Genomic DNA, 10,822 nt, shown 5'->3' with positions numbered 1-10,822 from the left:
AACTAAAAGTTTGATTCTTTTAACTATTCAAAATTCATATAGTTGAGTTATTGAAAAAAATGATACAGTTGCAAAATCTTGATTAGTATTTATCAACATCACAATCTAAAAACTTCAAACGAAAATTATTTATATTTAAACACAAGTTTACAAATATTTGACAATCAAACATATAGATATGTGAATATTCATATTTTATTAGAGCCATAAAGGAACACTAAAACATTCTTAATTTTGCTTAGATAAGCAGTTGAATTGCATTGCAGGAGCATCTAAGCAAATGAAAACCAAACTGTTCTACTAATTATTCAATCAACTCTGGTTACATACATGCTCACAAAGTTGACAGCGAAGATGAAAGAATAAAAGAACACTATTGAGCTTTTCAATAGAATACCATATTCCACATTCCACCTCATCAAAGCAATATCAAGGATGCTCTTTACAGTACTCATTAACACACCTTAGTTAAAAATACAAAAGCTTTCAAGCCTAGCTAAAAATAGGAAGAATTAACCAAAAAAAGGAAGCTATACAACCAAACAAAGAAAAAAAGCAACACTTCTCAGATCTCAAACCCATTATACAAAAATCATCTCCTTCATCAGCAGAAACAACAGCCAACATTTATACTGGTATAACATCGATCTTCGAAGTATCTTCGCACCTGAGGACGATACCCTCGAGGCTCACTGGAAGTATGCAGTTGGACCACTGGCAACCAGCGGACAACGGCTCAGATGGAGGAACGATCATCAGAACGTTGTCATTTCTTTGGACAACGCCCATGACACTCACAGTGCTGCCTTCTTTGATGTATCTGAGAGCAGAAGACAATGAACAAGTGGTAATCAGAAGAATACCTAGAGCTCCCATGCAAACTATACAAGAAATACAACCTAAAGAGCGTTTCCATTAAATCCTCCCATAGAGCATTTGCCACTAAAAGAATAATTCTCCAAGGTTATCATCTTGATGAAAAAGGAGTATGGTGCAGATGAGGGCAAAGAAATAAATGAAAACCAAATTCAAAAAGCTACAAATATTGACACTTTGGGAAGGAAGAAAAAAGATTTGTATGGGTCAAAGTAACTTGCATATAAAGCTTAGGATTTGAGTTAAATTGAACGAGTAACTAGTTTTATTGGGATCGGCTATAGGAATCCTATTCCGCCATTTAGCTCTATTAGATAGCCTTATTATCATGTTCTTATTAAATGCTACAAACCACGTTCTTTTAGGTCCACCTCTTGTCCTCTTTGCCCCTTTTAATTATAAAAGCTCATTACTTCCCTCGCTTGTGCATTTAATACCCTCCATTGCATATGATCAAACCACCTCAATTGATTACGTCTCACATTCTAATATCCCCAAAACACAAAATTCAATTTAACACTGAATAAAAAAGGGAATTGGATCTAATCTCTGCAAATAGATACTTTGCAACAAATGTCAGGATGAGATTACCCTTCTTTGAGGCGCATGACACGCCCATCACTTGAAAGGTTCCTCTCCCCCAACCACCTGAGAAATTGGGGAGACAAATCCTTGTTATTCGGGTTGATATCAATGACAGTGGAATCATCGACATATGGGGTTACTCTTGCTCCATAACCGGTTTTTACCAGTGCTCGTAAACCAGACTGAAAATCGGAGATATAGAAGTCCACAACATGCCTCTGCAGGAATTCATGGGAAGTTACAAATACATGCAACAAAGATAAGGGGAATGCGGCATCAGAATTTATTGACGCAAGAGCAACTCTGCACAATTTTCATATTGTAAGATGGTATGTACAAAAAATTTGGCTAATGCAATTACAAGTTCATAAATTTTATAATTATGAACAAAGAAGATTTGCATTAGTTATCAACCTCACGGACTAAATTATTCCCAGAGCGATGTCTATCATGTATGAATAGATTATGCACTAAGAAAACCAGAGACAGAGGTCCTTCCTCCTTTTTTCCCCTTTTTTTGCTTAATGAAGGTTAACAAGAGGTGTAGGCTTGTAGCTCCAGAATAAAATAGATCAAAGTCAAATTATTGCATCAAGAATTTCACTTGCAATATCAAAGTGGCTATGTTAACCTTCATTAAGGTGAATATTAAATAAGTAGAACGTGAATATCAATATGCTAACCTCCACTGATCTCAGACCCCAAGTAAAGCGGCGATGTTGGGAATTTGCGGCCTTTGAATCCCATCCCCTGTATTCATATAAACTTGTAGAAGTGTACACACATCTTGGAACCTTCTGGTATGATGATTCAAGAGGAACATTTCCACATGTGACTACCTGCAAGAAATTTTAAATATATCATGGAACTCTATTTTCCTGGTAACAGAGACTCGAAAATGATCATTAATAGCCTAATATTCAGGAGTAAAGAGCAAGCATTTGTAAAGGGATCTACAGCATGAACAAGATGCTCCACATACCCCAGATACTTTAACATATTGGCCGTTTTTAGCAGTTCTAAGCTCAGCATCAGGATACCGGCTGATAAAATTAACTATGGCTTTCCTACCCCAGCAAGAATTCCAAGTAAAAAGTGCGGCAACAGCACCAAAAATAACCACGACAACAATGAGAAGGATGGCATTGTGAACAGCTCCGAGAATAAACCCACCAGCAATGAAACCCATAACAAATAGAAGAATCACGGACCAAAGTATTGCCTTGGGAAAGCTCTTCTTAAATGAATACTCCTCCTCCTGGCTTAGGTTCGTGACCGCTTGGTTATGTGCAATAGAGAGGCTATGTAGCTTGAGAGAACCAGTAGAATCAAGAGAACCAGAAACTTTACGAGGGGCACCAGCAGAATTAAGTGGACCAGAAGAAATAGGGCCAGATGTAATGAGGCCAGTAGCCGGGATCATTGGAATGGGACCTGAATTCTGCCGAGCCATCGGAATACTACCAGACTGAGGGCCAGATGACCTCTTAATTGATTCCCCTTGCCTATTTAGAGGTCCAGAATTGGTCCGTTTTGATCCTCCGGTAACCATGGATGAAGCAGAACCTGATGGAACGGGACCCGAGAAATGTGTAGACCGGCTGCTGGGATTTGGCATTTGTCCCGAGTGTGCTGTGCCAGCTGTAAATGATCCAGTTCGGGAGGGAGCATTAAGGGGTCCCGATTTCCTTGACTTGGATATCTCTGCATGCACATCAAACATCTTTCCAAGTTCCCCAGATTTTTTGATATCTCCACCAGTGTAAGGCATCGCCACAGAAGTCATAGTCGGCAGCTTTTCCTTTGCCTGCTCAGGCCGGCCAGAGACATAGAGGCCATTGCTAAGCTGATGAGATGGAAATCTGGAGCCCATTGAACTTGGTTTAAATGGTCCGCTAGTTTATGCTACTTATGATCCCAAATAATACAGTGGTCTAGTTATGTGCACAATGATCAAAACAAAGTACAACAGTCCATCATCATCATCCTGATATATCTGAAGAAGCGGCAACAACAGAAAAACTTAGCGCTATTGAAGGACAAGAAACTAAAAGAGAGAGCAAAAACAAATCCTAAGTGAAATTGTTGCTATGAATGCAGTAGAAGAAGAATATCAGACCAAAGGATATCAATATGGATTAGCTATCATAAACCACATGCTACAGCAAAATAGCATCTGAATACAACAATAAAAAGAAATTTGAGAACTTATATCCAATTCCAGTTGATAAGGGTTATGCAGTGCAAAACTAATGTTAAGAATTAATCCTAACACTCATTGCCATGAAAATCTGAGCGAAATGAACAGAAGAAAATTACCTGTTTATGCAAACTACAAATGCATTCCTAACACTCACTAGTACTGATTAAATGAAGCACCAAAAGTAAGATTTTCAGCAACCCCACAGCTAAAAGAAAAAGCACAGAACTATATCTAATGAAAAAAAGGCAAAAAGGCATAGATATGAAGCTTTAACCAAGTCAATAAGGATTTAAAGGGCCAAGTTAAGAATCTGGAAAATGGCACAAGAAACAAACATTTATGCCACAGGCCAACGAAACAGTTCTTCTGCACATAGCCACTTTAAGGTTTAGCGCAAACTGAGAGCAAATTCTGCCAACGCTAAAGTTTACCATAAACTGAGAGCAAATTATGCTCTCATTGGTAACATCAGAAATTCACTTTCTTATTTAGAATCACAGTAAAATGGTAGTGTAATACTCATGCTTGAGAAAGGATAACGGTGACAGCTTCAACCAATTTCAGATTGTTGTGCGCAGCGAAAATTTCATCAGCATCTCTGGTGCACAACAAGAGAGTAGATCTCAACTAAATCCCTGTTTCACAAAGGAAACAAGAACCGAAATCTTAACAAAGTGGGATATACACTCTTCCTCTCATCAGTTCTAGGACTGACTTGTCGAGGGAACCTACAAGCTATTACAAATCACAGCAAGACAAACTATTTTACATGGTTCGGCAAGTTGCCTACGTCCACAGGGCAAGGAGGGGGGAGATCTACTATTAGAGGGAGAGAATACAACTAAGGTATACAATCTCATAACCTAAACCCTTAAACAATCTCTCAAATCCCTCACAATCTCTTTCAAAAGAGCCAAATGAGCCTCTGATTTTCCTGTTGCACGAAGCCCAAGAAAATCCTCTGCCTTTGCACAGCCAAAAAAGAGATCTGTCGTTTTTGTGTGCCGTCTTTTCTCTCTGCACCAAGCCTTTGCACACACTGCACGAAACCCTATATAGCTATATTTATAGCTAGTCAAATCGGGTGGGCTTCTTCTTTTGTCCGCTGAACAACATGAGAAAACAGTAGATCAAGTCTCTTCACGCGAAACTTCTTAGCCTTTCACACGTTCACTTTTGCTGGTTTTTAGCTCTTCACATGAATTGTGGTTGGTTTCAATTTGTCCAGGAAACAAAACATTGTTTCCCCTTATCTTTTCACGAGTTGGAAAACGCGTCTCTGGATCTGTCATGAGACACATCCAAGTGTGACCCCCACTTGCCTTTCTCCCCTCACAATTCTTCATCTCAGTGAAGTTTTCCCAAAACTGAGCCGATACCAACCAAACCAAATGTCTCACTTGTTGCGTTTAGTACGAAGTGAAATAATTCACGATAACGGACTCAATCTACAACAAGTCGAGAACCCAAATAAGAATGCGAACACTCTCCAAATGTCAGTACCAACTCATCAAATCGGCTGCATCATAAAGACTGCATATGTATCCTTTTGCCTAAGGAATCAAGCCTCACGTATTCACCCAAAGGGCCTCCAAAGGCCTCAACACCAAAGAATGTTCAAAAACTCCAAATGACCAAACTTCACACCTGAAATAACTTTGATCAACATATCTGCAGTGTTATCTTTCGTGTGGACCTTCTCCAATATGACGTCTTCATTATCCAAAACGTCACGAACAAAGTAAAATCTGACATCGATGTGCTTCGTGCGCGTATGATAAACCTGGTTCTTCGCCAAATAGATAGCTGACATGCTATCACAATATACCCGAAAGATCTCTTGTGTAATCCCCAAGTTCTCCAATAATCCACGCAGCCACAAAACCTCCTTAACAGCTTCAGTCACCGCCATATACTCCGCCTCTGTAGTAGAGAGAACCACTATAGACTGAAGTGTACATTTCCAACATACTGGTGCTCCTGCCAATATAAACACATATCCTGAAGTAGACCGACGCTTGTCAAGATCTCCAGCATAATCTGAATCCGCGTAACCAATACAATCCTGCCCATTCTTCCCATCCTTCTGAAAAATCAATCCAACATCCACGGTGCCTTTAACATACAGTAGAATCCACTTCACAGACTCCCAATGACCCTTCCCGGGATCGTGCATGTACCTCGATATCATGCTCACGGCATGTGACAAATCTGACCTCGTACACATCATCGCATACATCAAGCTACATACTGCACTGGCATATGGGACCTTCGACATATAATCTCTGTCCTCAACTGAAACAGACGACAGACTAGCTGAAAGCTTGAAGTGGAGAGCCAATGAAGTGCTAACTGCTTTTGCATTGCCATCAAAGCTGAATTTTTTCAACATCTTCTACAAATAACTCTTCTGTGTAAGCTTTAATCTCCCCTTCACCATGTCTCTCTCAATCTCCATACCCAATATTTTTTTGCTTCTCTAAGATTATTCATCTCGAACTCAGATGACAGCTCCTCTTTCAACTTTCGAATAGCCGAAGAATTCCTGAAAGCAATAAGCATATCGTCAACATATAAAAGCAAATATATGTGCTCACCATCCTGTAGCTTGTGTATGTAAACACATGGGTCATATGGGCTCCTCATGTACCCCTGGCCAATCATGAAGCTGTCGAATCTCTTGTACTACTGTCGCGATGATTGCTTCAATCCATAAAAAGACTTTTTTAGCTTGCAAATCAAATCTTCTTTTCCTACAGCTTTGAATCCCAAGGATTGTCATGTGGATTTCCTCATCTAAATCTCCGTATAGAAAGACTGTCTTCACATCCATCTGGACCAAATCCAAATCCAACTGTGCCACCAACGCCAATAAAATCCGAATCGACGAATGCTTCACAACGGGTGAAAATATCTCGTTGTAATCGATGCCCTCAAATTATGAGAGAAAGGCAAGTGGGGGTCACACTTGGATGTGTCTCATGATAGATCCAGAGACACGTTTTTTAACTCGCGAAAAGATAGAGGGAAACAATGTTTTATTTCCTGGACTAATCGAAGCCAACCACAATTCATGTGAAGAGCTAAGAACCAGCAAAAGTGAACGCGTGAAAGGCTAAGAAGTTCCGCGTGAAGAGACTTGATCCGCTGTTTTCTCGTGTTGTTCAGCGGATAAAAGAAGAAGCCCACCCGATTTGACTAGCTATAAATATAGCTGCATAAGATTTTGTGCAGTGTGTGCAAAGGCTTGGTGTAGAGAGAAAAGGCGACATACAAAAACGACAAATCTTTTTTTCGGCTGTGCAAAGGCAGAGGGTTTTCTTGGGCTGCGTGCAACAGGAAAATCAGAGACTCCTTTAGCTCTTTTGAGAGAGATTGTGAGAGATTTGAGAGATTGTTTGAGGGTTTAGGTTGAAAGATTGTACACCCTACTTATATTCTCTACCTCTAATAGTAGATCTCTCCCCTCCTTGTCCCGTGGACGTAGGCAACTTGCCGAACCACGTAAAATAGTTTGTCTTGCTGTGATTTGTAATACCTTGTAGGTTCTCTCGACAAGTCAGTCCTAGAACTGATGAGAGGGTATATCCCACTTTGTTGAGATATATTATTTTCGGTTCTTGTTTCCTTTGTGAAACAGGGATTTAGTTGAGATCTACTCTCTTGTTGTGCACCAGAGGTGCTGACGAAATTTCCGTTATGCACAACACAAATGTGGCATGTGTACCCAGAAGCTAACAATGATCAAACTACCGCCAGATTAACAGCTTAGAGAAAAGACAGAGGATGTCCTATAGACCTGAACATCTCATGTATTGGTAACAAATCCCCCCAAATCATCGTATTTTAGATACAAATTCCATGAATCTCGCCTATTTGGATACAAGTCTCCCAAATCATCATATTTGAATACAATTCTCAAAACCATAAAAAAAGCCCCCCCCCCCAAAAAAAAAAAAAATGTTAATTCCCATCCACTTAACCCAACTAAAGTAAATGGGTTGTTAGGGACTTTAAATTGGAGGGACTTTCAAAACATTAGCAAGATAAAGCCGGTTTTCAATGGGTTCAAAGGATACATTGGATTCCTTACCTTAGCAAGAGGATATGTACAAGGCAAAAATGAAAAAAGGAAATCAATAGCCAATTTCTTTTAGATTATAAAATGGATTAAGTGGATGGAGGACTTATTTCAAAAACTTAATAGTTTCAAGGGACTTGTATCCAAATAGACGAAATCCAGGGGACTTGTATCCTAGCAAACAATATTCAAGAAACTCGTATCCAAATAGGCGAGATATGGGGGTCTTGTATCCAAATATGACGATTTGGGGGACTTGTATCCAAATAGATGAGATTTGGGGATCTCAATCTCAAGAACCCAAATATAAATTTACATGAGCTGTCTAACTCATAAGCTGGTGAATTTAACTCCATCCTTTTAATCACATGTAACTACTAATTTGATGGCTCTCTATATTAAACAGAACTAAGTCACCAAATAAAAGGAATCTCCCGAACCAGTCATTCAAAGGAATTGTACAGGTTAGAGTATAGCATCTTGTTTACACTACTGAATGGCTATCAACTTCCAAAAATATAGGAAGCATATCGCAAAAGTACATGCAAACGAGATCACCATAAAGAGCTTCCTCCCACCACTAGCAATACCACATGCTGTCCTTCATTTATTAGAACAAGACATCATGTAGGCACGCTTTCAAATAAAATGGTGTAACCTTGAAAATCTGATAATTGTAACATCCTAAAGATAACTAACAGATAATGGATAAATTCATCGAGATCAGCTTGAGAGGAAGGGGTAAGGGAGGAGAACTCGACGAAAAAAGGCTCAAATTTTGAGGAAGGAGGGACCAGCTAGAGAAATATGGAAAATGGGAAGTGGTGGCTGGTTGCTACCAGATGAGTGTCGATGCTTAAAAGAAAAATACAGGCTATAAATTCTCAATTAGAACATACATAGAACTATACCTATGTTTAACATAGAACTAAAACATTCTATGCTTACCCCATTAGTCCATTCACGTATAATCATTTCATGTTATGTGCGCTAAACCATAATCTAAGTATATGATTGCGGATTATGGGGTGCTGGTTTAACAAGACGAGTATAACTGATGAAACCTATGGCACCTCAACCTGATAAGCAGTCTAAGACATTGGTCAACTTGGCTTTTCAAGGTATCAAATAGCTCAGCGCTCCAAAATGGCAATCATAAGACCATCCAACCTTACCGTTCAACTAAAGTCAGATCTATCCACATCAATAATCAAGGGCACTCTTGACGTACCAGTTCATTTGTTGCTTGAGAACGATTGGGCAACACCAAGTAGACTTCTGTGTTTTCCTAATAAGGATCAAGAAATGCAGTATCAAAACACCCCTTAAACCATATAAAAGATTTGGACAACTCAGACCTATATTTTCAGTTCTATCATTCAAATTTGGATACATATGAGTAAGATCTGTACCAACTCCACCAAAAGGACAAGACACTGATCACCAAGAATGAAGTCAACTTAAAGTAGCTTCTATGTCAGCAAAAATCAAACAGAGTGGAAAATAACAAATCATTAATATCAAATAAAAACTTTTCCCTTTCTCACAATGATCTTTGGGATGGATCACACTGATCCCACCCACACATATTTTTGAAAAAAATAAAGAAAAATTAAAGAGCTAACCTCTTCACTGCATTTCTAGCACATTGAACCTGTGTACTAAAACCAGATCTCTACAGTAAACTACGGCATCTTCCAGTTCCCCAAGCATCAAACACTAGCCAGATCATAACTCCACAAATCTTCAAATATTTCTCACAGATTTAAATCATGTAGCAGAGAACCCAGATCCACAAACTTACGTTTCAATTCCTAATCTATCTAAATCTAATAAACATCAAAACATCAGCAACCAAGTCTAAACCTTTAAAGATCACCTCTTTTTACCTCCCCAGATCCCAAATCGCCGAGATAACAAAGACCCACATTTCCATTTCCAGAAAAAAAAACCAATTTAATTGCTAAATCAGAGATCTAAACTTACCCATTTACATATGAATCAAGAAAAAACGACAGAGATAGAAACTGAGAGAAATAAATTTACCTTGACAAACCAATTGAAGTATCTTTAGGGCTGGGAACATTGCTGATCAGAGTGGGGGGAGAGAGAGAGAGAGAGAGAGAGGGAGAACGAAGGGAGAGGGGCTAAAAAAATATAGCTTACACCTCTTCACTTTTTCCTTCTTCCTCCCTCCAACCAATTCCCTACTGTACTTGGTGCGAAATGACTAAACTGTCCCTGGGGTTTTATAGTACTTTGAAAGCTGCATTTATTTTATTTACTACTTTGATGGGGTATAAGTGAGAATGGGATACTTACTTGCTTTCGTGTTGCTTTTTTTTTAATATGACAAAAATGCCACCCCAATCCAAGTTGTTGGAATAATCATATTCGAGCGAGCGAGGGATACAATTACTTCTTCCCTTTTGGTAACAGGTCTCCAATCTCCACCATATTTGTTTAAATAGAAAATTTGGAAGATATCACTCAAAAATTGAACTTTAATTCTATATTTGAATTATTAAGTAAATTAATACTCATTTTGAACAGAGGTAATTAGAAGTCATTGGATCTATCTCATATAAAAACGGATATATATTTTATGATTATTCAGATAAATTTTTGATTGATCCCCTGAGTTTAAAAAACAACATAATATATTGGTACATAAGTTACTTTGTTTTGTTTTTTTTTTAATAATATGCGGCATAACTTAGCAAGTGCGACTAATTGTGTATATCAAATCACATAGATTTTTTAAGTACTTCACGAGAATTCCGATAAAGTAAGTTTATATCTCTTTGTCTAATCCAATTTCAGAATTACTTTTATAACTTTTTATTGAATCAAAATATTCTCTTATAAGTTCCCACTCTTAACCCAACAAGTATAAATTTACAAAATGAGCATTTTGGTAGAGAAATTGTTACTTTGCCTAAGAAGATCTTTTAAAAGAATAATTTAATTCTCAGAGGCTAATGATGTGTCTTTTCATCACTTCATCTATCAATTATATAAATTCTTTTGCATAACTCAATTCCTTTATGAACCTTACTAATTCACTTTATTGAAGA

At 38.3% G+C, this 10,822-nt stretch overlaps 1 protein-coding gene across 2 annotated transcripts; it reads right to left on the bottom strand.

Annotated features, from left to right (window-relative positions):
* On the bottom strand, positions 356–9,946 carry LOC109849884 (uncharacterized membrane protein At1g16860-like). 2 transcript variants are annotated; one of them, XM_020419776.1, is made up of 6 exons: positions 9,792–9,924; positions 8,977–9,033; positions 2,444–3,457; positions 2,145–2,300; positions 1,468–1,679; positions 356–820 (listed from the first exon to the last, which is right to left on the bottom strand). In XM_020419776.1, exons 3-6 carry the CDS (start codon positions 3,332–3,334, stop codon positions 628–630), a joined length of 1,452 nt encoding a protein of 483 aa, XP_020275365.1. In that variant the 5' UTR covers positions 3,335–3,457; positions 8,977–9,033; positions 9,792–9,924; the 3' UTR covers positions 356–627. The 2 variants fall into 2 exon arrangements, with proteins under 2 accessions (XP_020275365.1, XP_020275358.1); XM_020419769.1 differs by lacking the exon at positions 8,977–9,033 and having other exon boundaries at positions 9,792–9,946.

This window comes from Asparagus officinalis, chromosome 1 (genome assembly GCF_001876935.1).
Source record: "Asparagus officinalis chromosome 1, Aspof.V1, whole genome shotgun sequence".
NCBI lineage: Eukaryota > Viridiplantae > Streptophyta > Magnoliopsida > Asparagales > Asparagaceae > Asparagus > Asparagus officinalis.
This window is presented reverse-complemented; position numbering and strand designations above follow the sequence as displayed.

Coding starts and splice junctions, on each gene's coding strand:
- LOC109849884 (XM_020419769.1), bottom strand. CDS start 3,334: ATGGGCTCCAGATTTCCATCTCATCAGCTTAGCAATGGCCTCTATGTC. Junction 2,301..2,443: donor AATATGTTAAAGTATCTGGG/GTATGTGGAGCA, acceptor AATTTCTTGCAG/GTAGTCACATGTGGAAATGT. Junction 1,680..2,144: donor GGGGTCTGAGATCAGTGGAG/GTTAGCATATTG, acceptor GAATTCCTGCAG/AGGCATGTTGTGGACTTCTA.